General features: G+C 58.4%; 2 protein-coding genes across 5 annotated transcripts; one reads left to right on the top strand and one right to left on the bottom strand.

Moving 5' to 3' along the window:
- Positions 1-559: 559 nt before the first annotated feature.
- ALX3 (ALX homeobox 3) lies at positions 560-8544 on the top strand. The gene is made up of 5 exons (XM_048328341.1): positions 560-627; positions 1270-1511; positions 4576-4877; positions 6056-6118; positions 6774-8544. The coding sequence occupies exons 1-5, from the start codon at positions 560-562 to the stop codon at positions 7077-7079; spliced, it is 981 nt and encodes a 326-aa protein (XP_048184298.1). The 3' UTR covers positions 7080-8544.
- A 975-nt stretch (positions 8545-9519) lies between these two features.
- STRIP1 (striatin interacting protein 1) lies at positions 9520-23844 on the bottom strand. Of its 4 annotated transcripts, none has more exons than XM_048328126.1 (21): positions 23744-23844; positions 21474-21543; positions 21131-21205; positions 20419-20553; positions 18676-18796; positions 18246-18314; positions 17761-17867; positions 17237-17364; positions 16033-16215; positions 15732-15949; positions 15419-15484; positions 15153-15216; positions 14569-14640; positions 14273-14347; positions 14015-14112; positions 13511-13637; positions 13317-13417; positions 13029-13095; positions 12175-12279; positions 11776-11980; positions 9520-10242 (listed from the first exon to the last, which is right to left on the bottom strand). In XM_048328126.1, the coding sequence occupies exons 1-21, from the start codon at positions 23792-23794 to the stop codon at positions 9995-9997; spliced, it is 2385 nt and encodes a 794-aa protein (XP_048184083.1). In that variant the 5' UTR covers positions 23795-23844; the 3' UTR covers positions 9520-9994. The 4 variants fall into 4 exon arrangements, with proteins under 4 accessions (XP_048184083.1, XP_048184081.1, XP_048184082.1 ...); XM_048328124.1 differs by lacking the exon at positions 23744-23844 and adding an exon at positions 23578-23726; XM_048328125.1 differs by lacking the exon at positions 23744-23844 and adding an exon at positions 21625-21750.
- Between the last annotated feature and the right edge of the window lie 95 nt (positions 23845-23939).

The raw sequence follows: 23939 nt of genomic DNA, 5'->3' as shown, positions 1-23939 counted from the left end.
TCACAAACTCTTTGAAACGAGATTTGCTTGTGACTCCAGATTTTCACTGTGCCTGGATAACGAAGTCCTGCCCCGGCACCACCAATAAAAGCGATAATGTTATTTATAGTCGGAGTTATCCCCTGGTTCCGCTATTTAACATCGCACATCTGGGATCTGCCAGCTCCCTCTCCACCTCTTTTTGCTGCTCTCATGCAGTTCACCCCTGCCCCACACCTCCCACACCTGCAGGTTATTTTTTCACAGACCTGGAGCAAGGAGTGATGCCCAAAAATGAACTCGAAGTGTTGTGCACAGGTAAAAACAGCAAATAAAGGGGTAAAACTTCACCCCTCAGCCCAGATTTCCACTTAGTTCTCCAGGCCTCTTATTTAATTCCTTCTCCTTTGAATTCCAGATTTCCCCCACATTTTGCACACAAACACCCCCCAAAATCTGGATCCTCTCCCAGCCAAAGCAAGCCCTGGGGAGCAGAGGAGCAAAATGCAGGAAAAAGGGGAATAAAGAAGCTTTGATCCACACCAGTGCCTGATGCCAAAGCCAAACTCAGGATGCTGCCATGAGGGAATCCAAATCCTGGGGTGTGGAAGCATCAGCAGGGACACATGAGGAGCAGGATGGGATCTCGTTGGTGCTGGGAGCAAGCAAAACCCACACCAGAACCTGCTCCAGGAACACCGTGGGATCCTGGATCCCGTGTCCTGGGGCCACAACCATCCCTGCATCCCTTGTCCCAAGGTCACAATCATCCCTGAACCCACTTGTGCCAGGCCTCAGCCCTGGCTCTGGGGAGGGAAAGGCTACGGATGGATTCTGTAGAGCCTGTGAGGGGGAAATAAACCCAGAGAGTGTCAGGAAAATGTAAGTTTCTCCCCTGCCTGGTATTTCTTGCTGCTATCAGCAGTGTGGGATGAAGTTTTAAATCAAAGAAGTGCCCTGGGCATTTCCTGTAGCTGGGAGACACTGGGAGCGCGGGGAGGGAGCAGCACGGCTCCCTCCGCGGCCGCTGCCTTGAGGATGAAGGGATCTGACCCACTCGGGAAAGTGTCCCGGGCGGGGGGAGGATTTGGGATTAGAGGGTTAACGAAGTGGCTGGGAGGACGCACGTGACTGGCGGTGGAGTGGGGGGGCGGGTGGGGGTGTGCGGGGTGGGGGGGCTGCGGGCCGATCCCTCCCTCCCCATCGCCCCCCCGGCCCCCTCCTCCCGGTGCCCCGCACAAAATCCGCTCTCGCGGACCATCCCCGTCCCCTCCAACCTGCGCCATGGAGACACCGGGCTGCCCGGCCTTCCCCCCGCCTCGCCGGGCCGGGGGTCCCCCGGGGCTCCCCCGGCCTCCCACCGCCTTCGCCCTCGGTCCACCGGGGCCCCACCGGCGGCCGCCGCCGCTCAGCCCCCGCCCCGGCCGCTGCCCGCCGGTCCGGGCAGAGCCACGGTACCTGGGGGTCGCCAGCCCGGGCCCCCCCCGCCGCGGCCGTCCATGGGAAGCCCCTGTACCCGGCCGGGGCTGCAGGTACCAGGGGAGCGGCGGGTGGATGGGGGGGCCGGGGCCGCCGACCCCTCCTGGCCCCTTCTGCTTCTCTTCCCCCCTCTCTGCCTCCGCCCGCGGCCTCGGGTTCTGCCGGGAGCCCCAGCCCTGACCCCCCCAAGAGCGTCATTTCGCCGACACGCTCCCCCGGGCTTCTCCGAGGCGGCCAATGTCGCGATATGGCCCCGTCGGGGATCACCGGGACATCCCCCGACGGGAGCCGGAGCCGGCAAGGGCCGCTGCTGCCGAGTGTCGGCAGCTGGGACTGTGTCGCGACAGAGACCGGGGTCTCCGGGATGGTTCTCGTTCTCCAGAAACAAGGAGGGAAGAGGGAGAAAAGGCGGCGGGAGAGACCCGGCCCCGCTGCCGCGACGGCGGGGACCGGCCCGGGGTGGGGAACGGCGGGACCCCGTTACCGGGGATAAGAACGGCCGTGCTCCCCGGAGGAGGCTGCAAAGTCGCGCCCGGCCGCCGACTCCCGTCCCCGGACCCCACCGGGCAGCACCCGCGGTGCGGCCTCACGGACGGGCCCGGGGCTCCGGGATCTTGGGGAGGCCGGACCGCGGGGCTGGCAGCGCACTCAGCTCCGCGGTGCCCGGGTCCGGAGCTCCAGCGCTCCCGGTTCCCTGGGGCTCCTCGGTGCCTCGCTCCGGGGCAGTAACGCTCTCGCTCCCCAGGGCCCGACTCCGGGCTCCAGCGCTCCCAGCTCTCCCGGTCTCCCCGGTACCCGTCTCCGGAACTCCAAAGCGCCCGGTTCCCCTTGGCCCGGATGTCCCGGGGCTCCGCACCCCTCTCCAGGCTCGGACGGGACCAGGCTCACCCCCGGGGCTCTCCCCACAGCCGCCGTTCCCTGGCGCTTTCCCGGCCGGGCCCGTCGGGGGCTCTCCGGGACTCCCACTTTCGCTTTAATATCATTCCCCCGCTTCTGCTTCAGTATAAGAAGCAAAAGGCAGCGCTGCGGGGGCAATGGGAACCAGGTGGGAGCCAGCAAAGCCGCCTCGGGGAACAGGTAGAAAAAGCCCCGGGAATTGCCGGGAAAAGCCGTCTGGGAGCACCGGGAGGGTCCCCGGCACGGCGCTTACCTGCTCCCGCTGCGGTGGGGGGATGCTGCCGTTCCGCGGGTGTTTCCCCCGGTTCCTGGGAGTCCTTTCCATGCCCCCATGCCTTCCTTAATGATCCGTTTGAGTTCCTTCCCCTCCCCATTATCCCAGGAATTGTACAGCTGTTCCCCAGCTGCCGCCTTCCCCAGCGCCGCCAAATCTTTCGGGGGGTGTCAGTTTAGGAAGGAGTGGGAGAAAAATATCCGTATCTTCCTTTTGTCCCCCTGTGCCGCTGTGTTTATTTAGCTCCGTGCCTGCATCCCGCTCCTTCCTGCCTTTTCCTTCTTTCTGGCTATTTATTTATTTGTCTCCAATGCCAAAACCCGCGGGTCACTCGGAAATGCGCCGTGTTGTCTTTGAAAAATGGGGGGAAAATCCCAAACTCGATGCTTTGTGCAGCAGGATTTTATTTTGGTAATTTTTTTCCCCTTAATTTTGGTTATATTTGGGGCTGCTCTTTGGTGAGATTTGGTTTTGAAGCATTAAAACCCTCCGGCCCAGCGGCTGAGCACTTTGGAGGCCAAAGCAGGGAGGAAACGGCAATTTGGCCTCATTCCTTTGCCATTGTCCATGACCAGACACACAGACAGGTCGGTGCTGAGAGGGACGAGGAGCAGTCACCCCCCAAACCTCCCCCAAATTACAATTTCCCATTAATTCAAAGCAGCTGGATCTGGGCTTGGCTGCTCCATAGCCCCCAAATTGCCTTAATTAGAAAACAACCAAAAATCAAAACCGAAAGGCCGGAAAAGGCCGTGGCGGGGGCTGGTTCGGGGGGTGCGGAGCCCTGGGTGGGTCTGCAGGGACGGGGACCCAATTTCCCTGCTCTGTTGGGACATGGTGGTCACCGGGCTGGGACGGAGGATCCATCCCAAAGGAGGCATTCCCCCCTCCTGGCCGTGGGCCTGATCCTGTCCCCCCGAGGGAGCCAGTGCTCCCCACCTGCAGAAATCCCGAATCTCTGGAGCTGGAGACTGGGGTGGGATCAGGGCAAACCCAGCATTTTTAGGTTGTCCCCTTCCCAAGTGACACCTCTGTGTCCCCTCAGCAGATGGGGGAGCCCAAGGCACCCCTCCCCATCTGCCGATTCCCCGCTCAGTTCTCCTTTCCCTGGCTCAGCCGGAATCACCTGGAGCTGCCAAGCTCTCTGTGTCCCCATGTGGGGGACAAAAACCCTCCTGGGGGTACAGAAGTGGCCCCCGAAACGCATGACAGGGATTTTCCTCCTCGATCCCATTCCACCATCCATCCCAGAGAGGCAGCAGCACCGAGGGGAAGGGGGGAACCCCCAGATTTCTTGCTCTGGTCCCAGAGGAGGGTGAGGAAGGAGAGGTTTTCTTCAGCAAAAAAAGCAGGGCGTTATTTTTCACTCCTTTCCAAGTGTTTTCCCGGGAGCTGCAGCTCCAGGGAAGTGCTGGCTCAGAGGCACAGAGCTCCCCCTGGACTATCTGGAGCGCGGGGGGCCCCGAGCCGGGGGGGCTTCGGGGTCACTGGTGGGTGCTGTGGCTCCGCTCTGGGCTCTGAGCCGGGCGGAGGCTCCAGCCTGGGCGGGAAGGGAGTGGGAGGAAGGGGATGAGGAGAGGAATGAGGAGAGTGGGGCAAAACCATCTGCAAAAAATCCCTGTGCCCACCTCGTCTGCCCCCTCCCCGTGCAGTCGCAGCATCCCAGTGGGACCCTGAGCAGCCGCTGCTCCAGCCAGGCTTTCCCCACCCGCAAGGAGCTTTTCCTGCCCACGGCTCCCGCAGCGAGCACGGATTTTGCCCTCTCCAGGGATGGATTTGCCCTGCTGCGTGTCCATACTGAGCCCTTTCCCCTGTGGCAGTGATGATGGGATGGGATGGGATGGGATGGGATGGGATGGGATGGGATGCCAGGGCTGTGGCACGGAGCGTTCTGGGCTTCCTTGGCACCATTAACCCCCGCTGGTCCTGTGCCTCTCCCCCGCCAGGTGAGAAGGGCTGCAAAGGTGGGTTCCAGGCAATTCCCGCAGCCTGCAGGGCACCCCCGAAAGGCCCGGAGGACTTGGGGTGTCCACTGGCAGCACCTCTGGGCAGCCTCCGGGAACACGGGATCCCCGAGCTCCCCGAGCCCCTGGGCAAGAGCAAGAGCAAGAAGCGGAGGAACAGGACGACCTTCAGCACGTTCCAGCTGGAGGAGCTGGAGAAGGTTTTCCAGAAGACGCATTATCCCGACGTCTACGCCCGGGAGCAGCTGGCACTGCGGACAGACCTGACGGAAGCCAGGGTGCAGGTATGGGCACGGAGGGGTGGGCACGGACACCCTGGGGGCTGCCAGGAGGGCGGGGTTCCCTGTCTGCCAGGTGATGGATGCTGAGACAGAAGCTGGTTTTGCCATGAATATGCTAAATCCCAGATGGAAAATCTCAGGCCATGCACCCACTGCTGAGCTGTGGGTGTTGGCTGCCTCTGAACCCTCTGCTACTTCCCCCTGGACAAGCACCCAAAGGGTGGAAAGAGCCAAAATTTGGGAGGTCAGTGCCAACCACCCCCCTCAGGATGCCCTAATCGTGATCCCCCCACTGCATCCATCATTCCCAGCCACCCTTCCCAGCTCAGCTCCTCCAGCCGCCAGCCCAGGAGAGGAATCCTCGGGAGCTCAGGAATCCCCAGTGCGGACGGGGCTGGGGGTGGCACATCCCGGGACGTGGGGCAGGATGACACCGATCCTCACTGCCCAGCTCCGCCGGCATCACGCTTGCGGGGGAGCTGCTTCCAGAGGTGTCTCCGTGCGGTTTGAGGCTCCCAGTGGGAAGAGGCGGCTGGAGGGTGCACCCAGCAGGGAGGAAATGAAGGCGGAGGGTGAGGAAATGAGCAGGGAGCACCCGCGGGGAGCTGCCATCCCCAGGAGCAGGAATGGGGACAAGGCACAGGCAGGGGAAGTGTCCCCCGAGCCCGCAGCCACTCAGCGCCCACCGGAGCCTCCGACCCCAGATTTGGGGTGGACTAAGATGAAACCACCTGCAGCCACGAGAGCCCCAAGCCAAGTATCCCGGCAGTGCACCCTCCTCTCCGGGAGCTGCTGCTGGAGTTGTCCCCGCCCCAGTGAGCACCAGTCCTCACTCCAGCACGGAGGGGACACGCAGATGGGACATCAGCACCCAAAAAAGCCTCATTCTGCAGCAAAATCTGGGATAAACAAGTCCCAGAAGCACCAGGGAGGGGGAAGCATCATGCACGGGGCAGGACGGATCATTGCCCATGCGGAGATTCCTGCTGTTGGCAGAGGAAAAGGCAGCGAGCTCCAACGCTGAGCACAGAGCAGCTGCCTCTGCTCAGCTCCGGCTCTCCGGAACGCTGTGGCACCGTGTCCGGCCCTTTTCCTGCTGGGGAGGAGTGTGGCCCTCGGCAGGAGGCTGCAGTGAGCAGGGGAAGGGTCCCCACACCTCAGCCCTCTCCTCCATCCCCCAGGTTTGGTTCCAGAACCGCCGGGCCAAGTGGCGGAAACGGGAACGGTACGGGAAAATCCAGGAGGTGAGAGATGCCACGGAGGCTGCTCCAGCCCTGTCCCCCACCCCAGTCCCAGGGGAGGGGTCCCGTCCCACTGCACCCGCGGGTGCCCCACATCATCCATTCCTGCCCCTTCTCCCCCACGGTTCCATCCACCCTCGGGAGAAGTGCGGCCCGGGACGGAAAAGAGGGAGGATCACACTTTGCCACACGCAGGAAGATGCTGCTTTATGTCCCACTCCATTTCCCATGGGAACAGGGGCAGGTATTGGGGGGTTCCCTCCTGAAGACCCCCTTTAGCTCTCCCCCATCCATTGGTGCTTCCTGCCCCCCTTTGCTGCAAAACTGCCTTCCCCCCTTCCTCCCCAATATCGAAAAGCATAAAAATAATTTAAAAGTCAGCTTCACGCACATCCCTGGAGCCAAACTCTCCCGGCAGGAATGTTTCAACCGGGATTCAACCTCCCCAAGGCCATTAAAAGAGAGCAAAGGCATCGCTCCCTTTGCACCCGGTGGGTGGGGGGCATCCGAGGGGAATCCAACATGGGGTGAGAGGCATCAAAGGTGGGATGAGAGAGGAATCTGAAGGGGGGGAGCGGGATCTAAGGCGGAATGGGGGAACCTGAGCGGGAAGTGATGTCCCCACCCTCATTTTGGGTTTCTGTTGTTGTTATTTCAGCTGCAGAACAACCTGTGGCCGAGCCCTGGGAGCCCCCCGGGGCTGCTGCCCCCCGAGAGCATCCCGTCCCCCTGCATGTCCCCGTACCCCCCCGCCGCCAGCAACGGCTTCGTGGGCATCCCCGCTTCCCCGGGCCCCCATCCCGGCATCAACAGCCTCTACTCCCTGCAAGGGCTGCCCCCCCCGGCCCTGGCCCCCCACCCGTTCGAGCCGCCCCCCCAACACGACTACAAAGCGCCCACCCTGATGCCACTGAGGATGAAGAGCAAAGACGGGGCCGGGAGCCTCCTGAACTGGGCCACATGATCCCCCCGCGGGATGGACACGGAGCCTTCATCCCTCCGGAGCGTATCCCCCACCCCGCCGGCACCAGGGAGTGGGGTCAGGGTGCTGGGGTCACCTTCACCCCCTCTCTGCACACCCCAAGATTTCCCACATCCACCACGATGTTGTTGCTCCCCCCAGTCCCGCTGAGGAGGGGTCAAATGGGGGCTGTGGGGAGGAAGAAGAGGCACCCCCGAACCCAGGCTACCCCAGCGGGGCTGGCACTGGCAGCTCGGGACCCCAGAAATGGCTCCCCAGAATACCTGAGCCCTCCCAGCACCTCCAGTGAACGGGGTTTGATGGAGATTCCCGGTGGTTTCCCCACCCCCCCCTCGTGTGTTCCCCTCGCCCCTCCCGCCCCGGGGTGTGGCTGAGGAGGGGACGGTGCCGGGGGGGGGATCGAGGGAGCACCAGGGCAGGGGAGTTTTGGGGGCAGTTCTCCCCTCCCCAGCTGAAATTTGGCCGCTCACCCCCTGCCCAGTGCAACCAGCAATGGCAGGAATTGGGCTCTTCCTCTCCCAGTCCCATACTGGGAAGACTGGCTGGACTGGGACAGCTGCTGGCGCTCGGGGGTTACTGGGGGCAGGGCCAAGGATCCCCAAAGCCCCCCCCAAAGCATCGCAGCTCGTTCTGCTCCCTCTTGGAGGGGAAACAAGGCCTTGGCACAGCTCCTGGTGCCCACCCTGGGATGGGCAGTAAATCCATGAGCTGGGGACTACAGGGATAAAGGATCCCAAAGGAAAGGCTGTTTCCCTGGGGGGGGGGGGGGTCACCCTGTCACCCCTCAGGAAGGTGTTTTAATCCCAGCAGGTGGGAACCCTCCCAGATGCTCCAGCTGGGGGGTTGGGGGCACAACTGGTGGATTTTGGGGGGGGCTCTGCATTTTCGGGGTGGTACCTGCATGGCCAGTCTTGGGTGAGGGCAGCACCTCATTGTGTCCAACGTGTTCCATCTGCCCTGGGGGTTCCCAGGGGGGCACCCCAAGCCCCCCCAAGCACCAGCGTGTCCTGTCCCCTCCTCCACCCCCTGTGACCTCCCCCACCACAGGGAAACACCCAAAAATGAAGCCAGCAACGGGGACTCCCCTTGGCCCTGCTTGCCCCAGCACCAGGAGATGCTGGCACACCCCCAGGGACACTCTCGGGCCAAACCCCCTCCCTGCACATCTGCAATGCCCCCCTGCCCCAGCCCCCACGTCCTGATGGGGGGAACACCCCTGTGGGGCACCTGGAGCCCCTCGGGGAGGCACCAAACCTGCTGATTCCAGCCCGATCTGGGCCAAACCCCAAGGTTTTCAGCCAAGCCCTGGCACCCTGGGCACAGCCTGGCCACGGTGGGTGCCCACAGGAGGCAGCCCAGGGGTGCCCACCCTCACCCAGGACATCTCACACCCCCCTCCCACCGGTGGGGATGTTGTTATTCATTTCTAAACAATAAACCACATTTTTCAGAAGTTAATTATGGCTCCAGCGGTCCCATAAAGCCAGCGGGGCTGGGGATGGAGACTCCCAACAGGCTCCTCCCTTCTGCTGCTGGGAATGAGGTTTGGGGGCCAGGATGGTGCTGGAGGCATCCAGGGGGTGCCAGTGATGGGAGCAGCCCTGGCAGGACCCTGGGGGGCACATCCAGACCCACAGGGGGACGAGGTCAGGGTGCAGCACTCAGGATCCAGACGGATCTGGGGCTCCAGCTCGATGTCACCCCTGGCTGAGGGGAAGAGGGCAGGATGGGGACAGCTCCAGGCATGGATTAAGGGCACGTTACCATCGATGCTGAGCCCACAGGGCCTCTCTGATGTCTCTCAGTTTGCTGCTTCCAGGGCTGGGGCTGAGCATTCCCACAGCTGGATTCGCTCCTGGAGCTCCACAGGCTCAGGATCCCAGCAGGTGATGGGGTAGAAACTGGGGCTGTCCCAGGCTCCCTCTGCCCACAACCATCTCTGCAAATGCCTGCCTCAAATCAGGGTAAATCCCCTAGGATTTCATCCCCCAGGATTTCATCCCCCAGGGCTGCTGCTGCCCCTCTACCAGGGAAACTGAGGCCAGGGGCTGTGCAAGGCTGAGCTCTGGCAGGATTTGGTGTCAGGATCCTCCGCTGGGAGCAGGGACCAAAGAAAATCCCAGTGGTAACACCACGCTGGCGTCAGAAATCCCAGCACAGAGCTGGGGGAGGGTTCAGCGAATGGCACAGGCAAATGCCTGGGAGAACCCGCTCCTCCCAAGGCCTCCAGCCCCCCAAACCAACAGACCTGGGTGCAAGATAACACTGATAAACCTTCTGGTGAGGGGCCATGGACCTCCTGGGATCTGAGGGATGAGTGGGGACAAGGACACGAGATGAGGAACACTCATCCCAGCTCAACTCCGGGCAGGAGGGACAGGGACACGGACAGGGACACGGACAGAGCCCGGCCACGCTCGGGGCAGAGGTATCACCAAATATATATAATGTATGTACAGCCCCTGCACCCTGCAGGGTGAGGGGAGGCCACCCCAGCCCCTCAAGCCCCTCCAAGCCCCCCTAACCCCCCCGAGGGGCTGGGCAGGGCCAGCCTGGTGTCCCACCCAGTGAGCCCCCTCCCACACTGCCACCTGCTCCCCCTTCCTGGCTGGGAGGGCACAGGAGGGTGGTGCCTCTGAAAGCATCGCATGGGGCTGGCACAGATTCCCCCACCCCACAGGAAACCCCCAGGGCACCCTCAGCTTTGGGATGAGCCTGGAAGGAAGCAGAGGGGCAGGATGCGGTCTCGGCGAGGACCCCCCAGCTCCATCCTCTTCCCAAGCCCACCACAGCGGTGCAGCCACCCACAAACCCCCCCCCAAATCTCGCTGCCCCACCCCGTGGCAGCAGGTCAGCCTCGAGCTCTCCAAGCAACCCATCCTGCCTCCCCGTGTCCGTCACTGCAGCAGCTCCTCCCAGGAGATGGGCCGGGAGAAGACCTCCCGCTCCAGCCACAGGTCGTAGTTGACCTGGAAATCCTCGGGCAGCTCCACTCGCTGGCCCAGCACGCTCTGCAGGCAGTTATCCACGGGCAGGAAGTCGGGGTTGCCGTGGGCCCGGTCGTAGCGCCGCGAGTTGAAGCGCTCGATGCTGGCACGCAGGGCACACTCCTCCGCCTGGAAATCCCACGGACGGGCATCCAGGTCTGGGAACAGGGATGAGAATGGTCAGAGTGGAGATGGGGACCCTTCATCCAGCCCAAACCCCTCGGTGTGGTGGTTTAACCCCAGCCAGACTGAGCCCCATGCTTGCTCATTCCCCCAGCAGCTGGAGCAGGGAAGAATCAGGAGGGTAAAAGCTGGGGAAGTGGTGGGTTAGGATAAATCAAGAAAGCAAAAGCTGTGCACAGAAGGAAAGCAAGACAAGGAATTCATTCCCCGCTTCCCACGAGCAGGCAGGTGTTCAGCACCTTCAGGAGAACAGGGCTCCATCCCAGGAATGGTGACTTAGGAAGACAAACACCATCATTCCCAACATCCCCCAGTTCCTCCTTCTTCCCCCCACTTTATATTCTGAGCATGATGTCACAGGGTCTGGAATATCCTTTGATTCTGTCTCCTCCCAACAACCCCCACGCCCCCAGTCCCCTCCCACCTGGGAAAGGTCTTTGAAAGTACTTCCAACGAAGTGCAGAGCCAGGAGCCACCAACAGCTCCAGCACCACTTCCAGCACCCCCACCACAGGGAAACAACCAAAATGAAGCCAGGAATGGGGGCTCCCCTTGGCCCCACTCGCCCCCTGCGCCAGGAAATGCTCGTACACCCCCAAGGACACGCTCGGGCCAAAAAAACCACCCCAAAACTGCAATGCCACCCTGCCCCAGCTCCCACATCCTGATGGTGGGATTGGGACACCCCAGTGGGGCACCTGGACCCCCTTGGGGAGGCACCAAACCTGCTGTTCCAGCCCAATTTAGGCCAAAAAAGAAGGTTTTCAGCCTTGATACCCCTGGCAGAGCCCTGATCCCTGCAATGTCCCCACCCCAAATCCCTCCCACCCCCCAGACCTGCTGGGATTGTGTCTGGCTCAGCTGGAATTCATTTTCCCGTAGGAGCCCTCCCAGTGCTGGGCTTTGCAGTGGGAGCTGCGAAGGTTTTGAGAACCCACCAGTACTCTGGCTCCGCTGGGCAGAGCTGGCACAGCACCAGCGCTGTCTCCCAACGTTCCCACCCCACCAAGCAGATGGAAGCGGGCAAGATCCTGGGAGGGGACACAGCCAGGCCAGGGAATTAGCCAAGGGAATATTCCAGACTCTGTGATGTCAGCTCAGATATAAAAGCTAAGGAAAGGAGGAGGAATGGAGGGGAATTTGTTATTTAAAACATATGCCTTCCACAGCAGCCACTCCCCGTGCTGGAGCCTGGCTTCCTGGGAAGTGGCTGAACCTCACTTGCTGATGGGAAGTAGAGAACAAACCTATTTTTTTTTTCTGCTCTTGCTGTACTAAACTACCTTATCTCAACCCACAAATCATTTCCCATTTGATTTTCCCTCCCCTGTCCAGCTGGGAGAGGGAGCGAGGGAACAGCTTGGTGGGCACCTGGTCAAGCTCAACCAGCCAAGGTCAACCAAGGTCAACCAAGGTCAACCCAGTGCACCTGCCCAAGCCCCAGGCAGCCAAGGGCCAGCTCGGGGCACAGAGCCCAGCGTGGCAGGGCCGGGGATGCCGGGAGGTACCGTTGCCGTAGGCCCAGTCATCATTGAGGCGGTGCCGCACTTTCTGGTAGATGGCAGACATGGTTTTCATGTTGCTCTTCCTCCACTGCCGGCCCAGGTACTTGGTCTGCACCTTGAGCAGCTTCAGCACATAGAGCTGCATCATGGCCTGCTTCACCTTCAGAGCCCGCTTCAGGATAGGCGCCGACTTGAACACCACCAGCATCTGCCAGGACAGCCCCCAAATCCAGCTGGGATGGATTCCTGCGCCAACCCCTCCCTCCCTGCTCGCTCCTCACTCCCCACCAAGCGCTGGGTTGGCCCAAGGTATCCCCACCCTAGCCGAGGTGCCCAGTGAGGCCCTGGTCTGGCCACGCTGAGCTCCACAACATTCCCAGCCTGAACATTCCCAGCCCTCACCATGGTGCGGGAATGCTTCCACTTGGTCAGCTTGTTCAGGATGCGCAGGAGGTTTATGCAGGAGAAGAGGTTCCGCCAGCAGAACTGGTTGTTGTCTCCAGCTTCCTGTGGGGAAGGAGATGCAGGGTCAGGCAAAGCATTGGAGTCGGGGATGGGGAGAGGCTGTGGTGGTCTGAGGAGCCACGTCCAAAGGGGACAGCACAGCATGTGGGCATGGAATCATCCAGTCATGGAATTGTTAAGATTGGAAAAGCCCTCTGAGATCATCGAGTCCAACCGTTCCCCCAGCACTGCCAAGGCCACTACTAATCCATGTCCCAAAGTGCCACAACCACACCCACACATTTTTTGAACACTTCCAAGGATGGTGACTCCAACACTGCCCTGGCCAGCCTGTGCCAGGGCCTGACCTCCCTTTTCACAAAGAAGTTCTCCCCAATATCCAACCCGAACCTCCCCTGGCACAGCTTGAGGCCACTTCCCCTTGTCCCGTCTCTGTTCCCTGGGAGCAGAGCCTGAAACCCCAGCTCCACCCTCCTGTCAGGGAGTCGTGCAGAGCCACAAGGTCCGCCCTGAGCCTCCTTTGCTCCAGGCTGAGCCCCTTTCCCAGCTCCCTCAGCCACTCCTGGTGCTCCAGCCCCTTTCCCAGTTCCATTCCCTTCTCTGAACACACTCCACCCCTGCAGACACCCGCCATCCCCATCCCCATCCCCCTCCCCAAAATCCCAGCAGCACCAGGGGCTGAGCACAGGAGTGCTGAAGGTGCAAGGGCTGAGTGCTGGAGCCCTGCTGCCTCCCTGCATCCCAAATTCCCCCAGGAAGCACCCCAGGACTGCCACAGCAGGAGGACTCACCAGGCTCTCTGCTGTCAGCTCCGGCAGCTCGTGCACAATGCAGTACGGATAGTCCAGGACAGAGATGCTGCAGGAAGGACAGGGGCGGTCGTGCTGTTCCCCCAGATCCCCCCTGGCCTGGGGAAAATGCAGCCCCCACTGCCCAAACACCGGAGATGGGCTGTGCTGGGAACTTTCCAGGTCTGCCCAAGCCTGAGCCACTGCCAGGGAGGGACTGCAGAGGAGCCACAGAAACAGGGACCCCTCCCCACACCCACAGGAATGCAGGTGGGCAGCCTTCTCCCTCACCTGTTCTTGGCAGTGATGTAGGACATGATGTTCTGGTTGAAGAACTTGAGGATGAGCGGGATGCAGTTGGCAAAGACCAGGTGCTGGGCCATGTACTCAAACTGGGGAGGAGAAAGGTGGGTGAACGGGGACCCACTGGGGGTCCTGCCATGCCCAAAGACTCGCAGGCACGGCTGGAGCCTGGCCCACCTCACCTGGTAGATGTGGTTGAGCTTGAAGTGCTTGAGCAGGAGGAGCAGCACGGCCGAGATGGCCTTGACGATGATCTCCTTGTGCCGATTGACATCCACGCCCAGCTTCATGCTCTGCAGCACCGTGGTCCTGGGGGACACAGAGGGATCGCATCAGGAGGAATTCTGCCCTGGCAGGGTGGCACGGGTTGTCCAGGGAAGCTGGGGCTGCCCCATCCCTGGAAGTGTCCAAGCCCAACCTGGTCTAGTGGAAGGTGTTCCTGCCAACGGCAGGGATGGAACTGGATGAGCTTTGAAGTCCCTTCCCACCCAAAACATTCCATGATTCCATAATCCTTGGGCTGGGGCAGGGTCTGCTCCTCCCAGCTCCTGCAGGGTGCAATCCAGGGCAGAGCAGGGTCACATCCCCAGGGAGCCCCAGCCCACACCATGTCACTCCCCCAGCTCCCTCCCATCCCTCCTTCCCTTCCCACCCCCAGCCAGCTGCTCCACCCCACAGCCACTCACGGCATCTCCTCCGGCAGGACATCCGCCAGGATGTTGATGGAGTCTGTCTTGGCTTTGGAGGTGGGGGCTGCAGCCAGGAGGATCTTCAGCAGAGCAATCTGGGAAGAAGGGAGACATGGAGGGGGAATGGGAGCCATGGGGGACTGGCCACAGGCCCCTTCCCCACTGCAGGAGAGAGGAGCAGGGCAGGGGGTGAAAACCTGGGATGCATCACTGGGAAGGGACTGATCCAGGGGATGCCAGTGCTCCCCAGCTCACCATGTACTGGGGCAGGCTGGGCAGCAGGCCCTGGTACAGGATCTCTGCAGGGACTTGCTCCACTTCCTCTTCCCCCTGGTGCCAGGAGAGACCAGAAAACCTCATCCCAGGAGCCACCACCACAGGGTATGAACCCAAGGGAAGGATACCCCCCAACTCCTGCTCCAACCCCCTCTGCCCCAGAGAAACTCCTCGCCAGCAAAACAAACCCCTCAGCTCTGCCAAACAACCTGGCAGGGCCAAGTGTCCCCAACTCCCAGCCCAGGATCTCCATCCCACCCCATTCCCACACTCACTCCGGAGAGCGGGGAGCGCAGGTACTCCTCCTCCATGTGCACCTGCACCTCGGCAATGGACGTGTACTTGTGCTGCAGGGGACAGGGAGGGGTCACCACGGCCCCCCAGCGCTGCCCCAGCCCCAGCCTGCTCCCACCATCCCGTTCCATCCCTCCCAGATCCCTGTCCCAGGGGTGACCCGTGTAGATGTGCAGGGTGGGAGCTGCTGGGCCCAGGTCTGGGATGAGCCCAGTAAAAAGGGATGAAGACATGAAGAAGGGGATAAAGCCCCCTAAGGAAGGGATGGAGCGCCCTAAGGAAGGGATGGAGTCCCCTAGGAAAGGGATGGAGTCCCCTAGGAAAGGGATGGAGCCCCCCAAGAAAGGGATGGAGTCCCCTAGGAAAGGGATGGAGCCCCCTAAGAAAGGGGCTCAGACAACCTCTGAGTCCAGGGATGAGATGACAGCTTAGGGCTGCTCTCCCATCCCTGGGTGGAGGAAGGGGAAAATGGTTAGGAGAATCCCCCCTGAGCTGTGATGGGAGCAGGGAGATGGGCAGGGAGCACCCACACAGCAGCAGGGCCTGGAGGAATTCCTTAACTCACCAGCTTCAGGGTGCGGATGCTCTCGTGGATGGGCCTGGGCAAGCCCACCACGGTGTTGGTGTCACTGGAGGAGGGAAAGAGCCAGGCTGGGAGCAGGCAGGAGCAGGGCTGAGCACCCAGGGGTGGGGCAGAGACCACCCAGGGATGAGGCCATGGACCAGCCAGCCAAGGCCTTCCCTGCTGCCACGTGGAGACAAAAGCAGCCCTCAAACTGGCCTCTCCCACAGCCCCCTGAGATGGCAGCCCTGGGCTGGCTCTGCACCCACCTGCCCAGCGTGTAGCCGATGAATTTGCTGCGGCTGGATTCCAAGAACATCTCGATGTCCTTCTCCCTGCAGCAAAGGGAGAAGGGAACAGTCACATCTTCCTGCCCATCTGGAACACCACAGCCCCAGGCACAGGGAAAAGCCTTGTGGTCAGGTAAAGGGTGCCCAGCCAACCCCGCAAGAAAACAGCCATCAAAGTGACCACCCCATCCCAAACACCTTCCCTACATCCCTGCTGAGATTCCCAATATCAACAGCCTCCATTGCCCCGACCCTGCTCCAGCTCTCCCAACAGGGAGCCCCCTGGACTCACCGGACCTTGGGAGCCCAGGGCAGCCCTTTGGGGCAGGTGATGCGGTCGCTGGGGGGGTGCTGGGTAGGGGGGGGCATCACTTCATCCCGTTCCAGGGGGAAGGTCTCTCCCTCCAGGCTGTTGTCGTCATCGTTTTCCTCTTCTTCCTCACGGGAGTCGTCGGCTTTGTACGGATCGCGCTCGTTGAAGGCATCGAGGTTATCCTGCTTAATGAGGGCCTGGAGCGGGGAGAGCGGGAAGGGAATATCCCAAAAACAAGCTCAGATCCTGGCAGTGCCCTCTTTAATGTCCCTGTCCCCACCTTGTGCTCTCTGCGGCCACGCTTCTGCTGCTGCTCGATGAGGTCGGAGGCGGAGGCGGGCGGGGAGGCCGCCCGCATGTTCCGGATCACCTGGATGCTGTCCTCCGGCAGCGGCGGCAGCCCCAGCATCTCCCTCTTCTCTGCCTTCATGCTCTGCAGCTCCTCAAACCCTCCCAGCGTGCACTGCAGGGAGACCACAGCACGCTGAGCGTGGGGGGCTCCCGGGGCATCTACACCTGCCCTTCCCAAACTCACTTTCCAGGATCACACAGTCTCCACAATCAGGTACATGATGTTCAGCAGCACCCTGCAAAAACCAGGGCAGCTGAATCGTGGAGCCTGGGATAAGTTATGGAAGCACTGTCAGCACCCAGGGCTCGGGGAGAGGCTGGAGCAACCCAGGATCATAGAATCATTTGGGTTGGAAAAGCCCTCTGAGATCATCGAGTCCAACTGTTCCCCCAGCACTGCCAAGGCCACCACTAACCCACATCCCCAGGTGCCACATCTACGTGTCCTTTAAATCCCCCTGGGGATGGTGACTCCAACACCGTCCTGGACAGCCTTGTGCCAATGCCTGACCACTCTTTCCATGAAAAAATTTCCCCAATATCCAACCTAAACCTCCCCTGGCACAGCTTGCTGCCATTTTCTCTTGTCCTGTCCCTCGTTTCCTGGGACCAGAGCCTGACCCCAGCCTGGCTGCCCCCTCCTGTCTGGGAGCTGTGGAGAGCTGGAAGGTTCCCCCTGAGCCTCCTTTTCTCCAGGCTGAGCCCACCCAGCTCCCTCAGCAGCTCCAGACCCTTCCCCAGCTCGTTCCCTTCCCTGGACACACTCCAGCCCCTCAAAGTCTCTCTTGTCCTGAGGGGCCCAAATCCTTCCCCCAGGGTTTCAAACAGGAGCTGCCTGTCCTGTGCTCCTCATGTCATTGAGAGGGGCAGGAGGCTGTCCAGGCATCCACAACTGCAGTGCTCAGAGCTTTCCTTCCCCCAGCCAGGGACCTTGCTTTGGGTCTATCCTTCGTATCCAGCTCCAGACACCAATATCCAATGCTTCCTTACAGGGGAAAACCTTGGCTTGGGTTTAAAAGAAAACTGAACACCACAACAAGAGGATGGAGCAATTACAGCCAACTCTGAGGGCAGAATTCCCTCCTCTGCCAAGTACCAAACCACACTTCCCACATCCCACGGCCTCTCCTTACCAGCACAGTCTTCCAGAGCAGAAGCAGCACCTTCTTCATGGGGAAGTGTGGAGCGTGGCCGCTGCAGAATTTGGTCACCATCCCAAAGAGCATGACAGAGAAGGGTTCATTGTTGTACAGGGGGGCTCCTGGAACCACACAGCACCATCAGCCAGGAATTCCTCATGCCTGGCCTCACCCCAATCACCAGCATCACCAGCCCCTGCACTCTCCTCCCCATCAGCTCCAAGATCCTCCCCTTCATTCCAGACAGCTCTCCCTCCCCTTCCACAGCCTTGTAAACTCCATAATTTCTTACCCATGTGTTGAGAGGACACGACAGCCCCAATATTCCATTTTTTTCCCAGGGAGGGAGCACCCAGCAGCAGAAAAGGCTGGATGGCTTCTCTGCTCACCTCCCTCTGCCCCACAAGTTGGGCAGAAACTAACTCAGTGCTGCCAGTCCCCATTATCTGAGTCCTGGAGCCAAATCCCAAGTCACTCTCTACAGCCCTGGCAGTTCTATCCCGGCTCCTGACCCTCACCCAGCTCTGCTCGGAAGGTTTGCCTCATGCTCTTCCACTCAGGCTTGTCCCCGTCGGCCTCCTGGCGCACAGTCTCCACAATCAGGTACATGATGTTCAGCAGCACCCTGCAAAAACCAGGGCAGCTGAATTCCTGAGCCTGGGATAAGTTATGGAAGCACTGTCAGCACCCAGGGCTCGGGGAGAGGCTGGAGCAACCCAGACCACATCCAGAATTCACGAAGCTGCTCCACACCAGCACACGGGCACCGGGGGAAAAGGTCTCCGCAAGTCCAACCAGGAAAAAAATCTGCTTTCCCAAATTTTACTGCTTTCATATCCCCAACCTGTCCTGTTCCTGCTGTGCAGGCTGAGCACGACGGACACCACTGGAAACTCTCAGAGCTGAAACAGCTCTGGGACCCCTTCCAGTGCCTGTCTCAGTCTCCCAAAGCTCCCAGAAAACCCTGGCCCCCCCTCCTTGTGCCCCCATTCCCACTCCATACCTGAGGTCGGTGCTGTCAGCCAGGGAAATGGCCGGTTTCCTCACGGCACTGGAACAGGCTGCGCTGTTGCTGCAGAGGGAGAACAGCTCAGAGGGAATTTGGAGGAATTCAAACTCTGTCACAGGCACTCCATGTGCCAGCGCCAAACCCTGAGACAGACGCTGCTGCCATGAACTCCCTGCTCCCAGTGCAGCCCCAGCAGGAGGAGCAGAGCTGCCTGTTTGCTGCCAGGCAGTTTGATTCATAGGGAATTCCAGGAGAAATCAGGTATAATCCTACATTACACATCCACCCCAAACAACGGGAGTCACTCTGGTGGATGCAGGAATCAGATCAGGGATAGACAGATAGGTTTTTGTGCCATAAACCAGAAAAACTCCTACCAAGGAGCTCCAGCGCCACTCCTGAAGCGTTTTCCCGCAGTACTCACTCGATCTCCATGTTCAGCAGCTCCACCAAGGCGTTGAACGTTCCCACTTCCAGCAGGAGGAAGACGTTGTACCTCATCCACGCCTGCACCTCGGCCTCGGAACTGCACTCCCCGAAGGTGCCTGCAAGGAGACCCTGCTGATCCCACCTCGGCGGGCATCCCGAGGCCCTCCCACAGCACCACAGCGCTGGCAGGGGGGATGGAAAACACAGCCCTACAACTGAGGGAAAAATGGGCTGCAGAGGATGGAACTGCCCTCTTTGGGTAATGCATTCCAGGTCTGGCAGAAGTGGGATAATACGGGGAAATCAGCCAAATTTTGGGCAGAACTGCTCTAAACTATCTGGTCCCAGAGAGTCAGCTTTGTTCCAGACATCCCAGGTGGAATGAAATCCACGAGGAATGAAAATTCTTCAAAATATTACATATTAAATAATTAGTAATTATTGAATCATATTAAAACTATATATTCATTATATTATATATCGATATAATATGTACAGTATACATAACGTATTGTGTATAACGTATGATATATGAAAAATATAAACTATATATAATGCATATATATACAGAAAATATATATAGCATTTAATATATAATGTATACAGTGTAATATATAATGTATATGATGTATAAAATATATATGACACAAAACATGTAATTTATGTAATATATAACATACAATATACAGTATATATTATACATGTATTGTAGATTATAGTGTACTATGTATTACATATAATATACATATTATAATTATATATTTTATGTATATATAATTACATATTTTATGCTTACTATTATATATTTTTATGTATATTATATATGAATGAGATGATATTGTACTGTCTCATATATAAATAGTATATATACATAATATCATATATATAATATACACATAATAATATATATAATATATACATAAATATATATAATATCTACATGAAAAAAACATGTATATTATATGTAATACATAGTACACTATAACCTACAATACATATGTAATATATAATCTACCACACATATATAATGTAACACTATATATATTATACTATATATAATAGTATATATTACATATATATTATACATATGATATTGTATTATGTATATACTAAATATATGAAACAGTACAATATCATCTCATATATATTATATATATTATATATATTATATATAATGTATATAGTACATTATATGATATATAAAAATCATATATAAATTATAAAAATTATGTATCATAAATAATACATAATATATACATTATGTATCATAAATAATATATAATAATAAATAATATACAATATAAAAATTATACTATATACATACAATATATATTATACTATATATAATACAAAGCTATATATTACATATTGTATATTGTATATTATATATAGTATATATAATGTATTAAATATATAGAAGATATATATAAAAACTCTATGTACATAAGGGAGTTCTAGATTAAATATTTAAATATACACGATATATAATATACAATATATATTATATATTATATATATTATATATAATATAATATATGCAATATATAATATATAATGTATAACATATATAATAACAACACATACAATATCTAGTATAATATATAAAATACAACACATACAATTACACATCTAACTGTATAATTATATAGATCTGTATCACATCTATGGCCCATATCCCAACAGAATCCATTTCATGCACTCAGCAGTGGGGGAAGCAAGGGCCCGAGGCCGGTGTCACCTTGTGCCACGTAGAGGATGGCTCGGGCCACGCGGAGCCTCTTCTCGCGCGCGGTGACCTCCAGCCCGTCCAGCAGGCGCATGGCGTGGGTGCGGTGCTGCGTCCGCTCCAGCTCCGGCCACTTCTTGTCCCGCACTGCAAGGCAAAGCGGGCAGGATTTGGGCACGGCCCCACTCGCGGGCACGCTCGGGGGGACTTGGCACAACCAGGGAACGCGGCGCTGCTGGCAGGAAGGGCTCCCAGGGATGTGTGACGGCTGAGGAATGTCTCGTGCCACCCAGCCGGTGATTAGATCAACCATGGAATGAATCAGGGGATATCCTGAGCTGCATGGGACCCACAAGGATCATCCAGTCCAACCCCTGGCCCTGCACACACACCCCAAAATCTCACCAGGTCCCTGGGAGCGCTGTCCAAACGCTCCTGGAGCTCTGGCAGCCTTGGGGCTGTGCCCATTCATTCCCTGGGGAGCCTGGGCAGTGCCCAGCACCCTCGGGGGGAAGAACCTTTTCCTGATCTCCAGCCTGACCCTCCCCTGGCACAGCTCCAGCCCTTCCCTGGGTCCTGTCCCTGCTCACAGAGAGCAGAGCTCGGAGCTGCCCCTAGGGAGTAGCTGCAGACCCCAGTGAGCTCTGGCGTCAGGCTCCTCTTCTCCAGGAAGAGAAACCCCTGCTCCCCCCAGGGAGAGTGGAATCCAGAAAAAGGCTCTTACTGTGGATCCTGAAGTCCTCCTCAAAGCATTTTCGGTTGAGCAGGAACTCTGGCCCCTCCGTGTAGCTGTACAGCTCTGCCAAAAGAGGAGAAGCTCCAAAAACCTGCACCAAGCTGCAGCTCTGCCCCAGGAACCACGGTTTTAGCCAAAATATCAGAATGTAATAAAACCCCACCCAGTGTAAGGCCAAAAATATTAATTACACATATCCTGCCCCTTTTAACATCAATAAGGTATTTAAATATAATAATAAAGCGATATTGGAATTGACAGAGCTCCTTTAATTCTACCAGGAGAGGAAATCACGGTTGATTAATTGATCCATCACAGAAGAATTCCTTACCCGACAGCTCTGCTGTCCATTTATCCGTGTCTGCATATTCAAACTCCAGGTCTGGCGACTCCGAATAGCCCTGAAAACACAGGGAAAAAAATCAGTTCCATTACAGCATATTTCAGGAAAGCCAAAATCCCTGAAAACACTCACAATTCACCTCATCCTCCTGCAAATCCAGGGTTGGTTTTCCTGGTTTAGGGACCAAAAACATTCCTGCAGCAGCACAAACGTTACCGAGGCAACTCCAGCCCACCTCCTGCGTCTCCATCGGCCGTGCCGCATGGAGCCACTGCAGCACCCCCAAAGCACGGGGGGAGCCCCCAAAGCACGACAAACACGGCAGGAGACAGGGAGAGGCTTCTGTGACACCAAGGAGCTCTCAGAGCTCACCCATTCCACACAAAACTGGGAAAATTTGGGCTATCCCCCTGTGCCATCCCAGCAGATGGGATTAGGGCGGATGAAACAACTCCAAACAGTTTTGGAGAGGCTGCAAAAACATCCAGAACCTTCAGAGCACAAAATATCAGCTCCCTCTGGGGAAGTCATGAACACTGACCCAGAGCGTGTCAGGGCACCCAGCCCTGAGTGGGGCAGACGCACAGCAGGACCCTCACCAATTTTGGGATCCTGAGTATGAGGCAAATCCACACCAGAACTCTCCTGAATTACAAGGCTCCCACTCCGGAGCACGAGGAGGATTCAGAACAGAATCCTCACAAACCTGGGGGCACCCACTCCTGAGTGAGGGGCAGACATACAAAAGTCTCCCAAATTTCGGGGCACCCACTCCTGAGAGAGGGGTAGACCCATACCAGAACCATCCCAAATTTTGGGGCACCCACTCCTGAGTGAGGGGTAGACCCATACCAGAACCATCCCAAATTTCGGGACACCCACTCCTGAATAAGGGGCAGACCCAGAGCAGAATCCTCCTGAATTATGGGACTCCCACTCCTGAGTGAGGGGCAGACCCAGAGCAGAACTCTCCTGAATTCTGGAGCTCCCACTCCTGATCAAGGGGCAGATCCACAGCAGAACTCTCCCAAATTTTGGGGCACGCATTCCTGAAGAAGGGGCAAACTCAGAACCAAACCCACACAAATTCTGGGGCACCTACCCCGGAACGAGGTGCAAATCCACAGCAGAATTCTCCCAAATTGGGGGACTCCCACTCCTGACGGAGGGGCAGACCCACATCAGAACAATCCCAAATTCCAGGGGTCTGAGGGAGGGGTAGCCCCAAGCCCCTGGCTTGTGTTGGCTCTGCTCTGCTGGGAGTCCCACCAGCACCTCAGGCTCTCCAAGATTCCCCCTCACATCCCTCCCCTGGCATTCCAGGGACCTTTCTGAGGAACCCCTGGGAGCGAACAGCTCTGGGGCCATCCCAGGAATTAAAACACTCAGGAAAAGCCCCGGGATCCTTCAGCTCCACACAACCCTCCTGACCCCCAAGGCTCAGTGACCCCAGGACCGCGGGGTGTCCTTCGGGGGTTGGTCACCTCCGGCTGGATCCATCCCTGGTCCGAGCACGGCAGCGGGACCCGACACCCCACCCCGGGCTGGTACCGACCGGTAACACCGAGAAAACTCCCGGATGGGCTGTGAGACCCCCGGGCCACCACTGTCACCCCCATTTGCGACCGAGCCACCCTCGCGCCCCAGCCCGGTCACACCGGCCCGGACGTGGGGAAGGGATGGATGAACGGGAAACCGGCACCGACCGAGACCAGGGAGAGTCAGGGCAGGGAGAGGCCTCTCGGCTCCACAGCCCGGGGCCACTGCGCCAGGGAACCGGTACCGAGGGAGCGGCCCTGGGACCAGTACTGGAGCACCGGGGCCAGGGGACCGGCTGGTCCTGGGCTGGTCCCAGGGAAGGCGGTGCCCAAGCAAGGCTAAAGAGCCGGACACTGGCACCCCCGGACACCGGCACCCCCGGGCACTGGCACCCACCGGGACCCACGGGCACCGGCACCACCGAGCACCGGCACCGACCGGACACCGGCACCGCCCCTGGGCACCGGCAGCCGTGGGCAGGCCCTGGACGAGGCCCGGCGCGGCCCGCCCCGCCCGGGAAGGCCACCCCGCTCCCGGCGGCGGCGGCGCTGACCTCGGAGTCCTTGCGCGGCGGCCGGGCCAAGTCGCGGCCCCTCCCGGGCGCGGCCGCCCCACCGCGGCCTTTGTTGTTCCCCGGGACCGGGACAGGGCCCGGCCCGGGGCCGCCACTCGGCTCCATGTCGGCCGCTCCGCCGCGCCGAGCTCTCGCGAGGACTCACCCCCTCCTCTCGCGGGAGCGGCAGGGAGAGCCGGGGCAGCGCCGCCGCCATGTTGGGAGTGGCACCTAAAGGAGCTCCGGTGTCTCCGGTGGGTGCGATGCAGCTCCGCCCGCCGGTCCCGCCGCTCCGCCGCGGCGGCCGCGTCACGGCCGGCGCTGCCCGCCCCCGGCGGCCACGGACGGCGCGACACACGGCC

Source organism: Corvus hawaiiensis, chromosome 24, assembly GCF_020740725.1.
Source record: "Corvus hawaiiensis isolate bCorHaw1 chromosome 24, bCorHaw1.pri.cur, whole genome shotgun sequence".
In the NCBI taxonomy this organism is placed as follows: Eukaryota; Metazoa; Chordata; class Aves; order Passeriformes; family Corvidae; genus Corvus; species Corvus hawaiiensis.
This window is presented reverse-complemented; position numbering and strand designations above follow the sequence as displayed.

Coding starts and splice junctions, on each gene's coding strand:
- ALX3 (XM_048328341.1), top strand. CDS start 560: ATGAGGGAATCCAAATCCTGGGGTGTGGAAGCATCAGCAGGGACACAT. Junction 4,878..6,055: donor TGACGGAAGCCAGGGTGCAG/GTATGGGCACGG, acceptor TCCATCCCCCAG/GTTTGGTTCCAGAACCGCCG. Junction 6,119..6,773: donor GGTACGGGAAAATCCAGGAG/GTGAGAGATGCC, acceptor TTGTTATTTCAG/CTGCAGAACAACCTGTGGCC.
- STRIP1 (XM_048328124.1), bottom strand. CDS start 23,703: ATGGAGCCGAGTGGCGGCCCCGGGCCGGGCCCTGTCCCGGTCCCGGGG. Junction 14,348..14,568: donor TGCGCTCCCCGCTCTCCGGA/GTGAGTGTGGGA, acceptor TCCTGGCACCAG/GGGGAAGAGGAAGTGGAGCA. Junction 13,096..13,316: donor TACATCACTGCCAAGAACAG/GTGAGGGAGAAG, acceptor TCCTTCCTGCAG/CATCTCTGTCCTGGACTATC.